Source organism: Lepidochelys kempii, chromosome 7 (genome assembly GCF_965140265.1).
Source record: "Lepidochelys kempii isolate rLepKem1 chromosome 7, rLepKem1.hap2, whole genome shotgun sequence".
Lineage (NCBI taxonomy): Eukaryota > Metazoa > Chordata > Testudines > Cheloniidae > Lepidochelys > Lepidochelys kempii.
This window is the reverse complement of record NC_133262.1, coordinates 75,729,895-75,754,417: the sequence shown is the minus strand read 5'-3', so window position 1 is coordinate 75,754,417 and position 24,523 is coordinate 75,729,895. Positions and strand designations below refer to the sequence as shown.

The following is a 24,523-nucleotide window of genomic DNA, read 5'->3' as shown; positions in this document are numbered from 1 at the left end:
TAAGAGTGAACTTGAATTGCACATTAGCAAAGGCAGCTGTAACCTAAAAATTGGTGAAGGCTTGACTCAACAGGATTGCTGCTGATTTTTCTGATATTTTTCCCTAGTGCTGTTTCTAATTTTTTTGCTGTTGTTGTTACCATATGTCAAAATACATAACAGTAAACTATTCTATACAAACCACTAAGCATAGCTGACTACCTGTGTTACAAAAGTAATACTGTAGCTTAACCTAATAAAATCATAATTTTCTGCCTGCATACCATACACCCAGGAAGAACACGATGGCTTTTTAAAATGTTTTCCAGAATAATAGAGATTTTAAGAGACTGTTGCTTCTGATCATTAAAAATAAAATGTCTGTCTGGTATTGAACATGAAAGCCTACTTGCATTTGTTGCCATGGCAACTGTCTCCTCATAGGAAATACTAGTGATGTGTAGTTTAATTATATCCAGTGTGACTTGTGGTATACTGTATTAACTCTGTTCCTTTCTTCAGCACTTTATTAGTGTCCCTTAGGGCTCCATCTTTTGTTCCTTCCTCTTTTTCCTTGATACTATCTTCCCTGATGCTGGGTGACTTCAACAGTACTTGTTGCTTTATTTACAGTACTGTTTCTACAGTGACTTCTCTTTCTCTTTTCAGTCTTGCAGGAGGGAATATCTGTCACTTTCTTTTCTTTCTGGATGGCCAGTTACTCATTCAAACTCTATTATGAAATGGTGAAAAAAAGTGATTTTCTTCCTCCGGTTTCGTTGGTATCCATGTCAAGAATTCTACCATTCTTCAGGTTTACCTTCCTTGGGTTGTATTAGATTCTCCTCCCTTTCCTGCTGGCTACGTCCAGTCTGTTGTCAAATCCTGCAAGTGTTTCTTCTGTATCTTCAAAATTTGACTCTTCCTTTCTATCTCAAGAGCTATAACACCAATTCATTTTTCTGATCAGCTTTCCCTTAGAGAACCAATCATTTTCTCTCTGGCCTCAGATTCTCACATTGCACTCTTCACATCTATATAATATTTTCCTCACCTACCACTTCATCCACCTCTTCCCCTCGAGGTCCTGACATGGGCTTTCTCAAACTATGTATTGCATTGAAGCTCCTTGTTTTCAGTGCCTAGCACAGCTGAAGGGACATGTTAGCCCTAGTCTCCTCTCCAGTTTTATATATACAACTTTATGTGAAATTAGTTAATATTTCATAATGATATAGGCCACCTTCAAAACATGTTAGAATTACGTCGCAAAGATATAAATTCTGAGTATGGATTTTAGACTAGAAATGGAGTCTACATAATTTTGTTATATTAAATATATCTATGATAATATTTTCCTTTCTCAAACTGTGGTTATGTACTAAAATGTACAGATCTGTACGAACATAAGTATTTTTTTCTGCCTCCTCTCCCAAACACACAAAAAAAAATGTATACTAATCCCCTAGAATTGATCTCTGCCTTCATCCAGCAGAATATGAAATAAAGCAGTGGAGACTGCCAAAGAAAGTGAATAACTTTGAAAGTATGCCACAAAATGTATTGGTTAGGTATATTTTGGACGTATTAAAAAAAAAACTCCACACCAAAGCATGCTGATCCAAAATTCTGGTGTTCTTGTCATACGTTCAGAATCACAAAAATGCTTCTGCTAATCACAGAATTGCAAATATAAAACATGCTGGTTGCTTCTGCAGCTATCATATAAAAGATAGCAAAGCAATATGATGATAAATATGAAAAAAATGCAAGAAAGAGTATTACTTTATGTATTCTTGTATGTTTTGATTGCATCGCTGCCATATTGGCTGAGTATTATTGACACTAACACTGCCCTGCCAGTTGCTTCAGTGGAGAAAATATTCAAATATAGTTTTGTATTTAGTGACAATGAAATCAGAGTAAAGCTTTAAAGTGCTCCTTCAGCCAAAAGCAAATGAGAAATGAGCTCTCTTAGAAAAACTTTTAGTGTTCCTGTCAAGCAGGCTAATAATTCCTGCATATTTCACTTTAGAGCAAACAGCCTTACAAAACAACAAATCACCCAAACTGTGGAAGAGTTATTGTCCAAAAAAGGCATCACCAAAGAAAAAATTTAATGCAAGAAAAATAAACTTAATCCATCATGAAATCCTATGAGCTACTGAAGAAATAACACATACCGTTTCCAACCTAAAGAAAATTTCTCTGCCATTGCTAAAGTGGGCAGTGAGGCATTCTCTTGCCCATCAGTAATAGACAAGTCTTAGGCCAAGAAACAGTCTCCCTTGGCAGAAGAGTAGACTGAGGAAAAGTTTCAGCCCAAGTTGGCTAGGACCATGAAGTGCAACACTTATTTGGTGAAAGGCTGCTGTGAATATAACAAAGCATGCATGTGAAGTCTGCTATTTTGACCTAACATGGAAGGGGAGAATTTACTTGTTCACTTAACTGTAGGAAAAATCCTGGTTTCTCTTTTTCCACCAGCAGTTTTACAAATGGAACTTTCCAAACACGTTTGAGATCTGAAGTCATAAGTGTTCTTGAAGCTCTTGATTTTTAACCTTAAGCATAGAGTTAAAACTCCTTTTTACAGTCTTGTTAATGGCAACAATATATATCTGTTTGTTTTTTGTGATGATTTTATTTATGATGATTCACACACTATAGGTTAGAGTGTACTCAAATATTGTCTTGGGACCCCAGTCCTGCACCTGTACTGGGTCTCCTTGAAGTCAGTAGAACTCTACATGTGCCCAGGTCTCCATGTCTGCAGGATTGGGGCCTTGGTCATATGCACATAAGCCTTTCACTGTTCTACCTTTGATCCTTCTCTGTAGACAGAAAAACCTATGTGGGCTAAATTCCTGCTTTAGAGGGGACTCTGTACATATACCATAGAGATAGTGGATGTATTTTTCCCCAAGTTGCTGTTTACAGATTTTTAATATATTGACACTTAATATTGAAACCCGTTCCATTTTTTATCTTGTTCTCTAGAGAATTAATCAATGCCACTCCTTTTCAGTTTTCTTACAACCTTCCCACTCTCTGTCCTGTCTTCTCTGCTGCCACCTTCACCCATGAAATACTAGGAGCTGAGTATGGTGTGTTCAGGGCTCTATCCATCTGGCCTGGGTATTTCAGACTTCAATAGTCTGGAACTCCAATCCCCTGAGTAGCAGCAGTGCATTGCATTTCCACTGGTTTGCTAAACTGCCCCTAGATATTTTGTTATGGAATTCTACTTAACTTTGAAAGTAACAAGAAGGAAGGAGCACTTGCCTACTGAATAACTTCCAAACGTAGTTGATTACCTTTGTCTTACCTTTCACTTTGTCATAGCTTTCCTTGTTGTGTTAGCCAATTATCAAAATATTCATGATTAACTTAAGTATGTGTTGCTCACAAAAAGTGCTGGCCTATTTGTCCTGGAAAAATGTTGGAAAGACAGCTCTGGAGAATAAGGTCCTGGAATCACAGACAGCACAGACAACGGTACTGCAAATGCACCGCTGTCTTCTCACTCAATGATCTGCCCTCATTTGGAGGATCCTCCTCTAGGAGTGAGGGGGAGGTCCAAGTGTCATGTCCACTCCGTAATTCATCTCTTTTCTGAAACTGCCAACAAGACTGTCTCTGCAGTTGTGGTAGTCTGTGATGTGGATGACTCCACGAGGAACTGGATTGAAACTACCAACTCACATAGATCATCAAACAGACAATTACTCTCCTTGGCTGGCTGAGCCATGGAACTGGAGATTGTTTCCTCTCCTATTACTAATCCCCTAAATCAATGGCTTGCTTTGCAATTACTCTTTTCTTCCTATTTGATGATGTGATATGAAGTCATTGTGCTGAATTTGATGTATATATTTCCATAGCAACAGCCTGATAAACATAGGATTATGACTTCATTGCTATGTTAAACCAGAGGCAAAGCTTTTATTTAAATACTGATTTCTTCAATAATCAGAAAAAGGAATACAGGTAATGACTGGCCAATCATTTGTCATTTTTGTGATCTGTTAAAAACTAAAATTCTTTGAAAGTGGACGTTCAACAATTTCTGGACGATTGCCTTTCTGGATTGTCAGCACTTTCAGAGGCTGTACTTTGAAGACATGCATAATAATGTTAGGAGAAAAATATTTTTCATTACTTTTTTTTAAACTTGTTTTTATCTTAAACTGCTAAATAATATGTGTTCATTCTGCCACAGTGATGATCTAAAGAGCTATATCAGAATAATTTCACCGTTTTGTTTGAAGTTAAAGGTTCAATATCGAATAGGACTTGGATACAATTTTAGCTCACTTTCCCTTAGACAAAATGGGTGCTGTTGGAGCAGCGTTTCTCAAATACGGCCATTGTGGCTGCATGCGGCCACCAGGGGCTTTTCTTGTGGCTACAGCCTCCTGGGCTGTGAACTGGGAGCGGGGAAGCAATGGCCCCTCTTCCAGGGCCACCAGTGGGGATTGAGCCTGGCCCCCTTCTGGAGAGACACAAGCTGGATGTGCAGGCAGCTGGCGAATTCCTCACTTTCCCGGGGGTGGGGGGAGGGGGCGGCGGGATTCGGGCTACGTACATACGGTTCCAGGCTCACCGTGCATGCCATCATCCCTGGGCCTTGTGGCCTCCCTATCCATCTCCCCATCCAGGGCTGAATTTCTCCCAGGGCTTGCTGGGACTGAGTAAGTCTATGAAACGTGATATTAACAAACATACAAATATCACTTTTCATTGCAGCAGACTTACTATCTAGCAAGGTTTTTTTAAAAAAAAGCAACCAAAAAAGCAAAAGAAACAACAAAAAGACAAGAACATGCAAAGCACCTTATTTGTGTTTCTATTCTGTTTAGGTCCACTGTACAGACCACTGTACATTATTTTTATTGCTGAGCCTGAAAATAACCTTATATAAATAGGATACAATGATTTTGACGTGTATATATGCATATTTTTGTTTTCCTATAATTAAGTACTTTAGGAAAAATTGTCAGCGCAGCCACCAGCAAGAGTTGGTGGCCTCACTGTGAGGCCACCAAAAATTTGTTGAGACCCCCTGGACTAGAGATTTCTGGGTTAGAATTGTTTTACTGTGAGCAAGCTGTAAAACTAATGGCTGTGAGCAGTCCTACACTCAATTTACTTTTGTTTTTGGAATCTTCTCAAAGTGGATTCAGAATGTTTTTATACCTATTGAACAAACTTTTGAGTTTGTTGCAAATGAGTAGTTTATGCAAAGGTGTTATAAAAGCTTGTCTGTCTTTAACTACTCTTTGACTCTCAACTCTGTTTCTAGGAATAGCCACAGCAACAAAAATACCCATCTGTTCTGCAATCTCTAAACTATACTTCAGTGGTCTCTGTATGAGAATGAGACTAGAGGGACAGCCAAGCTATTAAGGCTTGCAAAGTCCAAATAAAATGATAGTTGCTTTAGAGTTTAATAGGGACTTTGACTGAGACTGTTGAAAAAGAAGCCTTTGATTGCCAAGTAAGCATTTCCAGGATCGATTCTAATTTTATTTCCGGATTTCTCAGTCATGAGGTGGAGGAACTGATATAGGTACTAAAGATTCTTGGCATAAATCTTGTAGGAACTTTCTAAGACAGACAACTTATTTTTTCACAGCTTTCTTGCAAATGGCTGAACCATTTTTGCTGAAAAATTCCCCCCCAAATTAATCTTGAGACAGACATCTAGCATAATTTTTTTTAGTCTGAATTGGTGAACTATGCTAAAGATGTAAGCAACTTAAAACCTGAGTCTTAGTATGGAAAATGTTAGGTGGCTTCTCTGTGTCATTACCAGCATCACCTATAACAATAAATAGTCATCACAAAGAATATGATATGTTGTTGTAAGAACAGCTGAATGCAAAGCCAAAAATAACACATTCTTATATCCTGACATCTTAATTTGTTTGCATTATGAGATAAAAATAATACTAAGTAGAATAACTTACTGTAATTCAGCAAAGTATATCTGTAATTACTGCTGTGCTAAATCTTTAAGCAAGCAACTTGGAAATTTGAAATATAAATAAACTTGCTTGTTTATCTTTATATTTATTACCGCATCATGTTTGGCAGTGAAGATTATTCAGAAAATGAAGGCTCTCTATATCCTAGTTAAATTGCCTAGATGCAGTGGCTTAGTGGTTCTAAACTGTATTAACGCCAATTTCACAATCACTCTTGTATCTGAAAATATTTTACTTGTGTTTCAGATAATACTTTAAACTTCAGCATAATGTTAGGGGAAAAGATCCTTATAATTTTCATTTTATTTTGTTCATTTAGCAGCACTTTATATATAGAAAGTTTCACACTTCCCCTGTTTATGTTCATTTTCTCTCTTTATTTATATGGATGTTTCACAGCAAAAGGGAGATTTTTAAAAAAAAAGATATGATTCAAAACTGCAACAATTGCAAGGAAGGACTGAGGGTAGAGATAGTAATCTGAATCTACTTTTGAAGCTTTCTTGCATTTTAACGCAGCGGAATTCCTCAACAAATCAATCTGCATTCTAGGAGAAGCGTATTGACATATCACAACAGGGTATAATATTAATAGGATATATTAAGTGGTAAACCGTAGTGGTCAAAGTAATATTCATAGGTGTTTCATAGAACTGGAAGGGACCTCTAGAGGTCATCTAGTTCAGTTCCCTGCACTCATGGCAGCACTAAGTATTATCTAGACCATCCCCGACAGGTGTTTGAAGATTGTCTAACCTGCTCTTAAAAATGTTGGAGATTCCACAACCTCCCTAGGCAATTTATTCCAGTGCTTATCCACCCTGACCCAACCTAAACCTCCGTTGCTTCAATTTAAGCCCATTGCTTCTTGTCCTATCCTCAGAAGTTAAGAAGAACAATTCTTCTCCCTCCTCCTTGTAAGAACCTTTTATGTACTTGAAAACTGTTATGTCCCCGCTGTCTTTTTTCTTTTCCAGACTAAACAAACACAATTATTTCAATCCTCCTTCATAGGTCATGTTTTCTAAACCTTTAATCATTTTTGTTGCTCTTCTCTCGACTTTCTCCAGTTTGTCCACATCTTTCCTGAAATGTGGTGCTCAGAACTGCACACAATACTCCAGTTGAGGCCTAACCAACACTGAGTAGAGCGGAAGAATTACTTCTCGTGTCTTGCTTACAACAGTCCTGACGATACATCCCAGAATGATGATCACTTTTTTTGCAATAGTGTTAATTGTTGATTTATTTAACTTGTGGTCCACTATGACCCCTAGATCTTTTTCTGCAGTCAGTACTCCTTCCTAGGCAGTCATTTCCCATTTTGTATGCATGCAACTGATTGTTCCTTCCTAAATGGAGTACTTTGCATTTGTCCTTATGGAATTTCATCCTGTTTACTTCAGATCATTTCTCCAGTTTGTCCAGATCATTTTGAATTATAATCCTATCCTCCAAAGCACTTGCAACCCCTCCCAGCTTGGTATCGTCCGCAAACTTTACAAGTATACTCTCTATGCCATTATCTAAATTGTTGATGGAGGTATTGAACAAAACCAGACCCAGAACTGATCCCTGCGGGACCCCGCTCATTATACCCTTCCAGCATGACTGTGAACCACGAATAACTACTCTGGGAATGATTTTCCAACCAGTTATGCACTCACCTTATAGTAGCTCCAACTAGGTTGCATTTCCCTAGTTTGTTTATGAGAAGGTCATGTAAGACGGTATCAAAAGCTTTACTAAAGTTAAGATATACCCCGTCTACTGCTTTCCCCGCTATCCACAAGGTTTTGGGTATCTCAGTCACAGAACCAAATATCCAGTATTGCAGTAACATTATGCATCTGTCTCAAAACCATGGTTTGTTTTGTTTTGCATTTTGTTTTTGTGGTATGCAGCTGGTCAACATGTGAGGCTAATCTAGACAAAGTAATGAGTGTTAAAATAGTAATGTTCTACTTTCAAACTCAAGTTTAATACTGCAATACTACGTGCAGTTTTGTAATCTTGTCTTTTTTTAAACAATCTTTCTTTCCTTAAATATGAGAGAGAATGCTAAGGATTAATGAAAGGCTTCAGAGACTAAGCTCTGCACATCTGTATTGCTGAATGTAAGTTTCTTTCCACTCCATAAGCAGCGTATGAGAGTATTGTAGATGCTCCACTGTCATCTACTCTAAACCATTTTGAGCAACAGCAGACAAGTATAGAAAATTAAGTTCATGCTAAGATATTAGCTCCTGTTTTAGCTGAATTTCAGCTAGGAATATTTCAATAGCATGAACATCTTTTCATTACAGTTGATACTGTAATTCAGACATTCTTTCTTTAGCAATTTTTAAGGTTAGATTGACCCTCCCGATTGTTTACTAAAATAACTTTGTGCCAGTATTGGGAGTGTGCGACAAATCAAAGGGAAATGCTTAAATACAAATTGAAATGTGAAAGTAGCCTATTTTTGATCTTTTTATTGATAACATACCCACTATGTACTACTTTAGAATCTGGTGATATGCTGTAGTGCATCCATGTTTTTGCAGCTGTCTGTTGCATCATAGGAAAAAGTGCTTACGTATATCTCAATAGTCAAAGAAATAGTATTTAAACTTCATTTGATGCTCTCTGTGTGAAATGCCACCTATCTCCCTAAACGGGAGGGGGAACTTGATGGGGCCAACAGTGAAAGGGGACAGTCTCAGCAGCGAGGGAGGGAGACAAATGCTGAGGGACACCAGATAGCTCCTCCCCACTGGGAGTCTCTGGCACCCGTTGGCCAGATGGGAGGAATGGGTGCTGATTGGACAGCATTCCCTAGCTTCCAGGATTTAACCTGGAGCAGGGGCTGTGTGTAGTGTCTCTTGGCTCCATTCCAGCAGCTGCACCCTACTCACCCTGAACTAGGAATGGAAATCTGGCCTGACAAATGCTGCAGGTCTAGCTGATCACCTGTTTTGGGCAACAGGAAGGAATTTTTTCACCCATGGGCCAAGCCCCAATGAATTAAGTAGGGATGCACTTTGTTCCGAACTGAGGTACTTGGCATGAGTTGTTGTTTCGTCACAACTTGCAATCAGTTTCCAGTTTGGGTAAAAAGATAAAATTGAACGATTCTCAGAACCTGAACCTTGGGCTCATGGGTAGAGTGAGACCTTGCAGCATTTCCAGGCCAAGGTCCGACCGTATGGCCCTTGCAGGCCAACGTCCCCACCCTTCTGCACCCTGTGTGCCCCTAGCAGAGGGAGGGTGTTAAGACTCAGAGAGTCCTTGGGGGCGGGGGTGGAAGGTAGGCTGAGGAGAGCCTACTCCAGGTTATGGGTTATATTGTAAGGAACCCTGTAACTGTCATGCTGGAACCAATTAAATATTTGGTATAGGAGAGTGTGCGTGAGGGGCAGGTAGTGCCCCTCCCCTGTGCTAAAGTTTAATAAAAGTTGCTACCTGCTGCTTAATTCCATGCACGTGTCTCATTTTGGTGCTGCGCCTTGGCCAGGCGCATGGGACACACACTCTTTGTGTAGTTCTGGCAGGCTGAGCTGTTTACAGAGGAAGTACTGGTTTAAAATTGCATCTGACAAGGCAGTAAAGAATTGAGTCAGACTGCTCTAAATTTCGCAGTGGTCTGACTGCAAGCCCACAGGATGCACAAACTTCCCTTGCTAGTATACAGTACATTATTTTGTCTCCATTCAACATTGTCATAGTATAGGGGATGCAAAACTGTTTTACAATTTAAGGGTACATTTTCTGGGGTTTTTTAAAACAGAAAAACAGCTTAAAGTTTGCTCTCCTCATTGCAAGTCAAATTTTCATAAATAAGCATGAATAATTGTTGCTGATATACTTTTTAAAAGTATGTCTGACTTTTCAACAAACATGCTCTTTTGAAAATCTTTGGCTATTTTTTTGTCCACAGGGAAGTGTACATATCACACACTTCCAAACATCCCAGCAATACAATATGAGTAGTTCTTATTAAAGACCTGATTTACTGGTATCTCATGACTTTACACGATACATGATTTTTTTATAGTATACATAGCAGGAAAATACTGATGAGACAACAGAGAGCCAAGTGTTGGACATAAATATTGGTCATCTTTCTGTTGCATCCGTGTCAATTCACTTCTAGAACCCATGCCCTAAAGCTCCAAAATCCGGACATCTTCCATTTGCGCACTAAAGGAAGATTTCCATTAGCTATAAGCTATAGAAAAGGACCCTTATCCTTGTATTCCTGTGAAATTACAACCCATCATACATCCGATGAAGTGAGCTGTAGCTCACGAAAGCTTATGCTCAAATAAATTTGTTTGTCTCTAAGGTGCCACAAGTACACCTTTTCTTTTAACCCGTCAAAAGAGGAAGATATGCCCACTCATGCATATAGTATTCAATCCTGCTTCCACTGGAAGTCAAAAGTACAAAATTATTAATACAGTTCGAAGCAATATTCAACCCACTAACTCCAACAGCAAAAATCATCAATAACTTTTCTTAATAACAGTCTTTCTTAGAGTATAATTGAGGTGTGAAGTGTTCTAAAAGACTGCATCTTATGGAAGAATCAAAGGATTACCTTTTAGAGCAAGCAGGAGAGAAATGTTAGACATATGTCAACAACAAAGCAGAGTAACTTTTTAATGATCAGTAATCCAAACATAATTTGAATTGCCTTCAAATGTCATAGAAACATTTTCCTTTGGCTTCAGAAGAAATCAAGCATTTTTCAGCCCAAATGAGTTTTCCCAAGCCATGGTGAATAGGGGTGCTAATATAGGGTATTCAAGTGGAAGCTCATTCACCTTGAACCGTGGAGGGATTACTGCCATTTCAATAAAGAATTGTTAAATATTCTAGTTCTTTTTAGTGTTAGGAATTTTCAAACACTGAAGATTTTTTTTTTTTCAGTTTACACTACACTCTTGGTTGCCTCCCTAAACTTATGGTACTGTCATTGGTGGAGGTGAAGTGATAAATGTTCTGGTCCCCCATACTATTGTCCCTTCTTCAGGGAAGAAGGGAAGTTAGCAAATGGTTTAGATGCCCAAATGCAACAGGATTGTTTCTTTTAAGTGATATTGCTTCACATTTTGATCAATTAATCTTGATTTTGAAAAAAGATTAGCACATATATCAAGAAATGAGAGCAGAAAAGTTTTAGTTGTAAGAGATCACAAAGAAATTAGGCAATCAACAAAACAGGATCTTTAGAAAAGAAGAAAGGCCCTGCCTAGGGTTTTCTTCAGTTTGAGAGGAAGACAAGCTACTACAAAGCATTGTCTCACAACCTCGACCTTTAAAATTCTATTGGATTATGTGTTGGTTTTATAGTTTTCTTTACTAGTTGACACTCAAAGCCTCTGCATTGTTAAAGACCTGTATGGATATGCAAATCAGGATTTACAGCTGAAATTTCCATAAATACGATGCCAAGTCTGAAGCTAAATATCCCAGTTAGTGTGGTGACTTCCAAAAAGTTATCTGGCTATCCTCAACTGTGCTCAATAAATAGAGGCTATCATAAGGCAATTTTCTATATGAAAAATCTAGCATTCTCACATACAGCGTGAATATAATTTTCTTCAAAAATGGTTTCTTTTCTGAAGACTAACCTGCAGGATATTTAATAAAATTGGTGAGGTGTATATGAAAAGTAATTAGATATGTGCTTTTTTGTCTGAAGAAGACAGTCAAAATATTTGGTCTGACCTCTCTCTTCTCTAGTTGATCAATAAGGTTTTTAAAAGTGAAGCCATTTTAGAAATAATTGAGTGCTACTTGCTATACTGCTAGAAGCTGTTACATATAGCATGGGATGAATACTGCTACTTAAAGGAAATTCTTTGAATGTTTTGGTTTTTTACATTTGAGGGGGGAAAGTTTCCTCTTTTCAAATAAATAAAAAGAATGGGTTTATTAAACTTCTTCTTCACATATATGCCATGTTGAAAGCATTAGCAGATAATGAACAAAAGCAAATAAATTTTCACAACATTCCAAGGTTAGAAGCCTCACTGAAAACAAACCAAAAAAATTCCATCACTGCTGCGGCCGCCACCGCCTCCTCCATTAAAACTCTGAATTTTGAATCACCGCATTCATCATAAGTCCCTGACTACTTGAAGACAATCTCTCTTTGTCAACTATGGTCACTTATGCTGAAAAAATGCATTGCTGCTATTTCTTAGCACTAAAGCTTGTCCAAGTTCTAATACATGCAAGCTAAGATTTTCAAAAATGAATGCTTAACCTTAGGTTTCTAAGTCCATATTAGACCTATATAGGTGGCCTGATGCTCAAAAATGAGTAGTTTCATGGTTACCGGGCTAGCTGCACCTCTGGCCTCTTCTCTAGTCTCTCTAAGTGCACCCTCACTGGTGTTAGGCCTCATGCCTTGTGCTCTCCTGGGGCAGAATCATGCAGTTCTACCCCTCTTAAACTGGTGCTGGGCTACAGTGCATTGTTGATCAACTGTGCCTTCCCCAGCAGGTCCAGCTGTGTTTGGGTAGTGACCAGTGGTAAATAAAGCGATCAGACAGCTGCCTTAAACTAAAATATTGTTTTAATCTTAAGGGTAAGAACCAAATAGAACATGAGCAAAAGGCTTACCATCCCCCTGGACACCTAGGAAGGTTAGCTTCTTCAGACCCGGAAGCGGGTGTCAGTTTGTTCCGCTGCAAACAGCTCCCAAACCAATGCTGCTTCTCCACAGAAACTGTCTTTTAAATTGGTTTTTATAGTCCTTTTGATCTGTTCAGCTATGGTAAAATGAGCTTTGTATCTGGCTGGAGCCAAGAAAGTAGATCTTAGCGGTTATTAGCTAAGGCATTGTCTTTTAGCAACACCCCTGCTTTCCCGTTTTCCCCAAGTGTTTACCTGGACGTGTTTTATCTGGAGCCTTTGTTTTGCCTTCCTGCTTGTTTCCCTAAAGCTCTGTTAAATTAACTCCATATAGTCCTGCAATAAATATCCTAATAACCATGTCCTATACACTTTTAGTAAATTATTACAGAATAGCTCCATGTCCTTTACGGTTTGTACCCAACAAATTGAAAAAACAAATTTAAAAATCTTGGCCACAGTATTTAATAGTTTCTAATGGAAGTAGCATAAAGTAAATGAAATTGAGAAGTGGAAAAGTTGATGGCCAAGCCTTATGTAAAGGTTCAACTGTTAAATTTATACTAGAGCCTATTCAGTATTCTGTACATTGGTATCATTAAGCAGGGAAGCAGCAGCTTAGTTTCATTTCAGAAGGAATTTTCAGAAAACTCATAATAAAAGCAGATATAGTAATTGCATTATGATGCAATAGTAGTATTTTGTTTGGGGTGTCATTTATGTAAAATCCAATTCAAAGTTCAACTTCCAGTAAGTTGATGTACAAAAATAAAACCATGACTAGCTAGATATTGGCTAGCAGTAAATTCTGAAGAGCAAGATTTCTAATAGTGGTATACCTTCTTAAGAATTAAGACACCAAGAATTTTAAATCAGATATTGTCCTGCCAAGGTATGTTTTATCTCATCTAGAGTGTATTGCACCACAGTATGTAATATCCTACAACTAAGATGGTGTAGCAAAATAGTATTCAGTTTGCTGAATTGTGTATGCTATGATCATACTGATGTGAATAGTCCATGCACACTTTATCTGATAACCAGACCTTTGCTGAATTTAATGCAGGCTCAATTTCTTTGTCACCAAAAACATATCATGCTTTAAGAAAGAAAAAGGTGTCCAATGTTGTTGAATCAACATGAAGTCAATTGGGATTCAAATTGTCACTTTTCACACCTCAGTGCCATCTGTTTAGAGATTTTTTGGCAGAAGTACAGCGCTAGATACCATGATGGTTGGCATATTAGAATAGAAAGCATGTAGGAAATTATGTCAATAGTAGTAACACGGAACAGTAGAAAGCATTTCTTGAATGCATGACGGCTAGGAGATGTGACTCTCATTCATAGAGAGCATGGATTCTCAGTTTGGTGTTTGTGACCATGTTTCCTTTCTTTATGGCTAGATGGGGAGGGGAATCTCAGAATATTTTTTTTTCCCTAAAGTGAGTTTGTGGCATGGAAAAGGTAGATAACCACTGCTGTAGTGCAAGAAGATTTCAGTGACTTCCAGACCAGCTTTCTCGTGCTTACAGGACAAAAACTTAAAATAAAATTTAAAAACTTGCAGATTTCAGGGAAGGTTGATAAATTGTGTTTATGACTAATCCTTAAATGGTATCCTTAAAATTATTGATTATTTACTTGCATTACTGGTGTTGATAAATTGTGTAGTGAGTTGCTTGACCACAGTTTAGTTCAAGAGACCAAACGGCCAATATCAGTCAGGTTTATTGCTGTAAGTCACCAATAATATAGTACAGGAAACAGCTTCTATATGATACCAGTCTCTGGGAGGCTGTCTCATGCACTATTGTTACATTTACCTTATGCAGAAGGTATGCTCCCAAAGTTACACATTTCAGCTGGTAGTATTTGTAGGATGATTTTCTAAGTTACATGTTACTAATATCCAACCCATCCATTTGTCCCGATTCCTTAACTTGTTCTGTTCCTTTCCTTATTTTTGGTTTGGATACTAGCATTCAGGTGTTCTGTGAGAAACTCCCTGCCTGTTGCTCTGGTAAAATAATCATATGTCCTGGTCCTGACAGATATACTGTCTTCTTAAGCCAAAGGTTACTTCAGCTAATGCAAGGAGTTATGGGATACTTAGCATAAGTGAAAAGGTTTATAGTAAAGGTACAGGTCAATTTAGGCTGTGTGTGTGTATGTGTGAGAGTGAGAGAGACAGAAATATAATATATATGCTAGCCCGTATATATTGGTGAACACTAGTGACATGTTATAAAATAATGATCATGGGTTTTTGGATGCTTTTGTGAATTGTAAGTAGATTTCTGGAATATTTTGGCACTAGTCGGCAGTCTCTGCTTTGGCTGCTTCTGGTCCTACCAGAAAGAGTCTCTAGCTGGGTTTTGCTATAATGTATGCATTGGATAAGTTGCTAAGGTTGCTAAATTCTGGGCAAGTTGCAACTCATGACTGCCATGTAATTTACTTTTACAAAATGGGCTCATTCTTGCTTTTATCCAATACGCTTGGTGTTTTTTAAGAAGAGAGTAAAAATGCGTGCTAATGAGAATAATATACTACATGTTTTGCAATCAGTAGTGACCTATACTCAAGATCTATGTTGGGATGCCTATATTGATCTCCTAGTTGTCTCAAGCCAATGATAATAGCCCTTTACTTTCATGAACACGAAACTGATTGTCAGGAGACTAAGGGGGGGGGGAATAATGAAAGTAGTCATAGTTCAAATCTGTCTAATAATTGTATAATTTTAAGTCTCTGGCATTAAGTTATTACAATAAGGTTTTCCAAACAACCTGCTGGAAGTCCGATAAACATCTCTTAATACCTGTAAATAGGTGTGGCTACTCAAGATGTTAAAACCTTACTGACAGCCAATTAAAAATTCAGATACATAGTAACACTGATGTGCGTCATGTAGGTTTCATAGCTTACACCCAGTCATTCAGAAACACAGCATATTAATACATGTATTGTAGGACATTGATCTAGAATGTCAAAGATGTTTGTGTTTCCAGTTACCTTCAGGAGGTATTTAACCTTCTATATGGCTATTCAGTATCCCTTACTGTAGTATAAGTAGTCTTGTGCTTGTTAAAGTCTACCATAGAAAAGCAGTAAATCTAGAAGTGTAATTAATATATTTTCCTGAAAATGTACATGTGCATTCACACTCATGTTGCAATGGATAAAAAACATTGATGACGGAGCTGCATAAAATATGTATTCAGCAGCAAATTGGATCTGCATCACAAACAAAAAGCCTAATTTGCAGAACTACTTAAAGGTGCTCATATGGACTGTATTGACAATGTGTGCTGTTGGCAAAGTTTTATGCCAAGATTCCAGGAAGGAAAACCATTCAATAAAGAAAATATCTTGGAGATATTCAGAAGAATCAGGAATCGCACTTCAGAATGGTGCTCTTGGGCACTAAGATTCTTCAAGCATATGCAGAAACACAGTAATGGAAAATTAGTTTTGGAAAACCTTTTTTAAATCAGTTTGTCCCACTTCTTAAGATAGAGATCCTCTTGTGGAAAGACAGGAAACAACTGTGTATGGGTGCCAATAACTGTTTGTTTTAGGTTTTGTTGGTCAGAAAAACGTTTGGGAAACCTTAAATTCTCAGTGAAAATTTGAGACTTTCAGCTTCTGATTGACAGACATATTAAAGGAATGTAGGCGTTCACTTATTGGTATTCCAGACTACACCTGGATTAACAACAATAAATTTATTCATATCAGCTTCCCTTCTCTTTAAAAATCCACATCTTGTTTTTTGCTAAAGGTTAGTAGGTGTCTTGAGCAACAGAATAGAACACAGGGATTTAAATTTGCCACACCCTGCCACTTGGATTTAAAGATGCCACACCCTGCCACTCTATTATAAAGAGAAAAGCATAGATTAAAAGCATAACAAACTAATGTAAAATGTTGGGGTTGGCACAGGAGAAGATCTAAAAGCCAAATCCATCAAACGGTAAAGGTTTTTACCATGTCATTCCCATATATCATAGTCCTTAAAGTAATTAGATCAAATAACAATCAATAAAATAGAAATTCTGTTCACCTTTTCGGTTTAAAATAAAAGAAAGTGGTCACCACACAAAATATCACTTGAAGCAGTAGTCCGCAATTCAGCTCAAGGTTTAAAGTCCAGCATTGCTCGCTGTAGCAGATCGACATGATTGACTGGCTGGTTCAGAGGGACTGGAATCTGCCTCCAGGAAGGGCTAGTACAGTGGCAGTGATGTCACTGACTGCTGCCCCTTGATAAGATGCCTTAGTGACTAGGCCTTGACTGGCCATGTGGCCCCTTGAGAAGTGTAGCAGACACAGGGCAGGAGTCCTGCCTCTTGTCCGTGCTCTGCACTTTTGAAGCTTTTTTTACAACTTTCCCACCTTCTCTTCAAGGCAAGGTACTGCCATTGGTTCACTGTTTGGATGTTTGGTTTAGTGCAGTGGTGGGCCTGTGGTCTGTCAGGGCAAGTCTATGGCGGGCTGCCAGTCTGTTTACATTTGCACGCCCCCTGCAGCTCCCATTGGCCGGGAACGGTGAACTGCGGCCACTGGCAGCTGCGGGCAGCCGTGCAAATGTAAACAGTCCGCAGGTTGCCCACCACTGGTTTAGGGTATTTGTTACTCTGGGTACTGTTGTTGAATTTTCATCCTGTAAATGTAAGTCTCTATGTTAGTATTGGTTTCATAGTTTAATATTTGCATCAGAATGTCCTATTTGGGTGTTAATTATTGATCTTTCCGTAATCTTGTTACGGATTGTGGGTTATGGAAGGGGAAAAGTAGGACTGCTTGCCATGTGCAGGTCCATCACTCACTTAAGTTCTAGCTGCTAATTAACTTCCTGTTTTGGCAGTGGCAAAGGAGTTTTGAGTCACCCCTGGTGCTACTTCCTGCAAAATTATAATTTTACTGAAACTTTTTAGTTGAGTAGTTTATAATTTAGAGCAGTTCCTTTGTCACTTGTACTTTACTGAGGCTGGGACAGACAAATCTGATACTTGAAGTAAAGTTGTGCTATTTTTGTTTTGACTGATTATTTTTACCCACTTTTTTGTATTGAATATTGTTATGATGTCATACAAGACTTTTCATTCTTTTGATCAATATGGGAAAAGTGGCAACATTTGTACTGTTTAACTTTATTAATAAAAATTCAGGAAGCTAACTCTTTACAAATGAGGATTTTCTAGTTAATATCAGCTCATTAAAGTGAGCAAATGAGTTGCGCAAAGGTTTAAAAAATTCTAACTGGAGAAATCCTACTGAAAAGTACTAAGCCAATGAACAGACACACCTTCAGAGAAACCTCAAGACACCAAGTAGAAAATATGTGTTGGTTAGATTTTAACTGTTTACGGAGGCATTGTTACTGTATCAGGCTTCCAGAGATGCGATAATTAGTAGCCTTACTGTAAAGCAATTGCACTGGGTAGTGTTGACTGATCATGCAACTGGAGAAAGAGGAAATGTGTTGTCTTGAACATAAACGCAGTGTAACTATATTGTAAAATAAAAATATGCCACTTTATGGCAAGGCAGTAAGGTAACTATCATGTAAGTGAGAACATTGTTTATGCACACAGTTCTTTTCCCACATTCATCTTTTTCTTGTAGGATATCTTGAATAACCTTGATTCATGTGATCTCGAAGATGATGATCTCATGCTTGATGTGGACCTACCTGAGGACACACCTTGTGACAATGGTTAGTGAAGTACTTAAGCCTTGGTTGAATGTGGTCTAACAACCTAACCTAATACTCCAGATGCACAACTCAACCCAGTGTTATGGATCTGTTATGGAAATTTGCAGAACAGAAGCTGGTCCAATAAAAGATATTACCTCACTCACCTTGTCCTAGTGTGGTGGAAGTGTCAGTCATTCTCTCAGTTAAGGTTGAGAAGAGTTTTGTACTTGAAGCAGGGCTTTAACTACTTTGCTATGTATAAATAATTATATCTTTCCCAAAACTATTGCACTTACAGAATGAATTTTGTTGGGATTTACAAACAAATAAGTTATTATTTTGAGTTACATTTTATAAAAAATTGCTCCTTTGAGAAAATTAGAGTCTGATTGCAGTCCATTTTTTGTCGTAATTTTCTTAACAGAATAACAGTGAATTCAAACTTTCCATTCAGTTTTTTTTTAAACTCACTGGAGTCTCATGTGTTGGCTACATTTGAGGAAACATTTTAGGATCAGTGATCAGTTTTTGCCATTTTTCTTTACAATTAAAAGATTCTCCTTCAGCTGACAAATAACATTCCTCTGCAGAGAATTCCACAAAGAACTGCCATATTAAACATAATTTCCATATTCTGTTTTGAATGAGACTTAGGTCACAGAAATCCTAAGTTAAGATGCCATCTTTTTGAAATGGCCATGACCTTCTATAGTTCCTATTGGGAGTGAAGCCAAACTTCCCTTAGGAAAGATGGTAGCCCTTATGCTGCCAGCGGTGGTGGGGGGATGGTGGTGAAGATAATGCAGTTCTAGTTCCTTTCTGCAGAGAAACTGGGCTGCTTTCTAGTTTTCAGGAATGAGTTTTACTTCCTTTTCTAACTTTTGTTAGGTCAGGAGACCCAGCCACCCTTCTCCACTCTCCTCCATATTATTCCATCTGCATTCCAACTCCTGGCTAGACAAACTTCCCAAATTTCTGATCCTATTGAAGAAACAAATGAAAAAGTAAAATGTGATATCCAGGCACATGTTTATATATTAAGACGTTTTGCCTGCACAACATGATCTGTGCAATGGTGTTAAAGTCCAGATGGTACTCAAGCAATCTGACACAATGCAAAGAAACCTGGACCAACAAGCCATATAACACACACATTTAAACTTGACATTGCCTGTGCAGCCAGCTGCTTACAGGGGTAAGAGAAATATATGCAGAAGCAGAGAAAGATAAAGCATTCTTCCACCCAGCACTGCTCTTTATGGCTGATTGCTACCTGTAATTGCTTTATATAAACAAAGCTTTTAAAGATCTCATTAGATAGTCATCTTTAACTTGACCAGCTTAGTATGTTCTAATGTACAGTTTGTCTTGATTAGAGTTTTAAAATGTATTGATTGAGTTAGAGAAGGCGATGTAACCTCGCACCCTTAAACCCTAGTCTAGACGAAGTCCTTGGGGTACTGGAATTGACCAAAACCAGCCCTTTTAATAACAGAGAGCTGACATTGGACAGCAGATGCCAGGGCACTATGAAGGGGTGTATCTTGCCCTCCCAGCCCTATCCCACAATTCAGCTTTAATTGGGATGGCGAGTACCACTTAACATAATTTTAAAAATAAATAAATAGAAATTTTGGCTAGACATGACTGCAATGCCCTGTCATGTGAAAGTAAACATTCAGTAAGACAAGGACTTCTGCATATCTCTGCCTCATTGACTGTGCTCCTCAACTCAGTGAAGGAGAAGCTTCTGCCTCATTGAGTGCATACCTTATTGCAGCTAAAAACGTTATGCTTGAGGTGAAAAGTTTTTTCTGAATGTACATATCAGTGTTTGCTGGGGATATGTATATTCACTGCACAGCGAAGTTAACCACAAATGCATGGAGCTGGCAGATCACTTTTAAAAAAATTACTGTGACTGCACAAAGAGCAATTTTCATCGCCTCATAACCATCAAATCCAGTTTTCAAAGAACACTAAAATGAAAGATGCTTATCAGTGAGAATTATTGCCCTGCCAAATTTCAACTTGTAACCCCAGATTTTTGTGCTAGAATTCCTCAAAAGAAAAAAAATAAAGCTGAATTTTTATTAAGGGAGGAAAAGTGTGTTCTTCAAGTGCTAGGTCAGTCTGTAACAAATGGTGGAGCGGACCCTTTTGGTTGCTGCTTCCCAATACTGGCTCATACAGATTACTCCTGGGGGAATTCTGTGCCAGTACACATGCACAGAATTTATGTCCCTCGCAGATTTCTTTGTTTCCCTGCAGAAAAATGACTTTCTGACGGGGAAGCAAAGGGAAGACACAAAAGTGGTCATGTGATCCTCCCCAGCAGTATGTTTTGGGTGCCCATGGCAGCCAGCAGACAGGTAAATCACTGTGGAGTGGGAGCAGGACTGGGGAAGCCATGGCTGGGGCTCCTGCCCTGCACCGGGCTCAGCTGATAGTTCTGGCTGGGGTGGGGAGGACGGGACTTCCCCTTCCCCTGCACAGCATCTGGGGCTGGGTCAGACCCACCCCCAGATTTCTCCCCTGGATGTAGGAAGCTCCGCAAACTCTTCCCCCCCCCCTCCGCAGTGCTTCCTGTACCCATCACTCCTCAGCTGCAGTGGGAGGCATCCCTGTACAGGGAGCTGCTCCCCCATCTGCCCAACCCCCATGCATCCAGACCCCCTCATACCCAGACCCTTCCACCAAACCTCAGCCCCCCACCACAGCCAGAACCCTCCTGATGAGCCCCACTCTCCCTGCACCTGGACCACCCCAACGAGCCACCCACACCCCACCTTACTGACCCCCAACCAGCTGCACCTGGGTCCCAACCGCACTGAACCCCGCTCCCACAGCATCTGGACCCCTCCACTGAGACCCCCAGACCCAATGCTGAGCTCTATTCCCCCCCCACGCTCAGAGCCCCCCTGCTGAGCACCAGCCACCTTCACCTGGACCCTCCTGCAAAGTCCCATTACCGGTGTACCTAGAATCCCTTAACAAGCCGCTGTGCATCCAGATCCCCCCCCCCACACCTGGATCTTTCACTGAGCCGCCCACACCGAGATTGCCCCACACAGAACCCTCTCAACCCATACCTGGATTTCCCCATACCAAGCCCCTCCACACTTGGATCCTGCGTTTCTGTGCCTGCTTGCCCACACCTGGTGCACCTGGCACGGAAAGGCAGGGCTCTGGAGTGTTTTCTGGGGAAGGCCTGGTCCTTGCGCTGTGTCAGGATTGGGTGCAGCCTCACCGCTGAGTCTGTGTCCCGAGGGGGAGCTGAAGGATCACCCTCAGACCACTGTGAGAAACTGTCTGAGGCTCTTAAGGCATATGACAGTATGAACATGTCATTCGTCATGGTAGGTTGCACCTCTTACAAGCATGGCTCTTTTGCCCTCTTTTGTCACTCTATTGCCCTCAAATTCATCACCTAGATAAGCCAGTGCAAATCCTGGACAGGGTGTTGTTGTCTCTGACCTGGTGGATGAGCCAAGACAATTTGTGCAGGGAAGTCCCTTTCTTTCTTCCCTCCCCTCCCATGATTCTGGTAACAGTTGCTTGAGCTGTGGGGTGGCGAGTGCATCTCAGCAACCTTTGAGCTCAAAGTCTGTGGACTACACAAGAGGCCAGATTGCACATAAATGTCCTAGGATTATGTGCAGCTTTCTGGGTGTTCTAGCACTTCCTCCCTCACATTCAAGGCAAGACTGTCCATGGGCTTACCAATAACTGCTGCAGTTTTTATGTGAACAAACAAGGAAGAGTCAGATCAGACTGCAAAAAGTTAGTCAAGCTTTGGAACTTGGTCCCTCAAAGCGTATCACCTGCTCGGGGTTCAAAACACCATGGCAGATTGCCTTAGCAGACCATTCAGTTTGGACCATGAATGGTCCCTCAGCATGAACATTTTAGCCTGGTTGTTTCACATAGGGGGCTTTCTGTCCATGGACTAATTTGTGACTCGTCAGAATAGGCAGTGTTCCTGTTTGTGCTCTAGGCCGGATCACAGCCTGGGATGAATATCAGACACCTTCCTATTTCCTTGGAGCAAAGTGCTCCTGTATGCATACCAGCCAGAACCAGATTCATAAGTGAAGATAAGTGAAGACTCCACACCCTATATGTCCATTGAGCTTTTTACTTGGATAGGACAAAGTCCTTTTGAATTTCATCCAAGTTCTTTGTCTCGTACGCAGAATATTTGAGGGACCATCCAGTCACCACCCAAAGGCTCTCGAAATGGATCACAGACTGTATTACACTCTGTTACACAGCGACATTTTCTGACCGACTCATGGCGCACTCAGCCAGAGCTCAGTCAATCTCAGCAGCATTTATGGTGCATGTCCCAGTTACGGATATCTGCAGAACAGCAATGTGGTCCTCAATCCACATTTTCATCAGACATTATGCACTGTCTGCACAATTTTGTTTGCAAAGCTGAATCATAATGAAATTACTTATAAATGTATTTGTTTATACTTTGTAATGTACTCCTATGTAATGAGCTAGAGGAGGCAGCTTTTTAAAGTAATTGTTTACTCTATTTTGTTTTAGGTAACAGTTCACTTTTCAAAAGATTTTTTCCCCCTCATATCTTGATTATTTTGATTATAAAAGTAGCTGATAAAATTGAGCATATATATGATGAATTATTACAACAATACCTTAATTTAGGATTACTTTGTGCCTTAAATGCACTTTACTGCCTACAGTCAGTTTAGGATTATGCATAATTTAACTGATACCAACGCCCTCAGAATACTTCATAGGCATACTGAAACTTCGCCTGTTCCATTCTGGAGTCTGGGATGGTGCTCAGATGCTATATATAGAAACAGTTCTAGCTCAACAAGTATGTGTAGGCAGTGAGTGAGGATGGTAGTTTTAAATCACAGGGTAAAACTGGGCTTGCTTCCCAACAAAATGCAGGCTGGGAACGAAGCAGGAAGGAAGGCCTGTTTATCAATGTCTTACGTACAACTATGTCTGAGTAGGCAGCTGAGTAACACAATGTTCTGTTGTGTAAAGTTCCTCTTCTAGAGACAGGCTGACAATGTGAGGAAAAACTCTTTGGGTAAGTGACAGGGAAGTATAGCAGCAGAACAGTAGTTCATAACATTAACTTTTTTGCTGCGTCTGACTGCAGGGATTGTAGTTGAGTTTTGGCTTTGTTTCTAGTGGTTTACAAGCTGTTGCCAAATTCAGTCTTCTCAAACTGTTTGTGGACAAAAGCTGTTTAAATCTGAAGACGTTTAATGTTTTTAAAAGATTTTTAAAAATCTTCGGGATTCTTTCTAAAGCTAAAAAAATTAGGCTTCAGCCAGTTTGGGATATTTTTTAAAATGAAAAATTGTTCTTCATTTCAGAACATTGTGTTGGCCTCTTTTTCTAAAATATTGTCTTCCTATATTGTGTGTATTGTTCCTAAGGCTAATGATACTGATAGTAAAAAGAGACAAAATGTTTTCTAATATCAAATCGGTCTTCTAAAAACGTTTTTAAATCTTAAGTTTTACATTTTGTAGATTCTGCTGCAGGTTCTGATCACTTTTTATTTTTATTTAAAAAATATAACTTCTGAAGTTATTGCAATAGGGACTGTGGAGATAAAAGGTGCGGCCATTACAGGTGGTCTCTTGTGACCATTCTGATGCTTAGTGTTCAGCTTAGCTCGCTTTTATGAGCAGTTTGAAGAATTCATGTTTCAGACTGTACTTGTGCACCTATTAGTAATATCTGATTAACATGTACAGTACTTGTATTTTTGTGGGTAGTGAATTCCTTTAGAATATGTTATGTACATAACTTTTTTAAACATCTGTGTAGTGGAGTGTGAAAATATGAATCGTTATGATAGACAAGACAGAAACACACGACAGCAGCAGGATGGATTCTGGAAGAGGACACCGCAGCGTTGGAGTACACAAGACCACTGTCACTTTGGCCATGTAGGCCACTTTCCACATGGTAAAAATGACCTGAGCAGGTAAGGACTGTGTTGCACCTCTTCTGATGGAGTTATTAGAAATTAATGTATTATGATGTGTGGCTTCTTCTGTTGAAGGACAGGTTATAGCATTTTCAGAGAAGTGGTGTGCCTATGATTAGATTGTTTTGAGAGAAGATGACACTTATACTGGTACTGCTCTAATATTCCCTTCTTTAAACTCAGATCTTTGCCGGGGGTTGTAATTTAGATGCAAATATTTTGCCCTAG

At 39.3% G+C, this 24,523-nt stretch overlaps 1 protein-coding gene across 5 annotated transcripts in view; it reads left to right on the top strand.

Annotated features, from left to right (window-relative positions):
* Positions 1-24,523, top strand: part of CCSER2 (coiled-coil serine rich protein 2) — a 137,798-nt gene that overhangs the window by 42,106 nt on the left and 71,169 nt on the right. For 4 of the 5 annotated variants that reach the window (XM_073353361.1, XM_073353362.1, XM_073353364.1 and 1 more), the window contains 2 exons: positions 18,231-18,321; positions 24,133-24,292. In XM_073353361.1, coding sequence (XP_073209462.1) covers positions 18,231-18,321; positions 24,133-24,292 — 251 coding nt within the window. Of the gene's footprint in view, positions 1-7,039; positions 7,142-18,230; positions 18,322-24,132; positions 24,293-24,523 lie in introns of those variants that run through there. The other variant, XM_073353365.1, reaches the window with a different exon arrangement.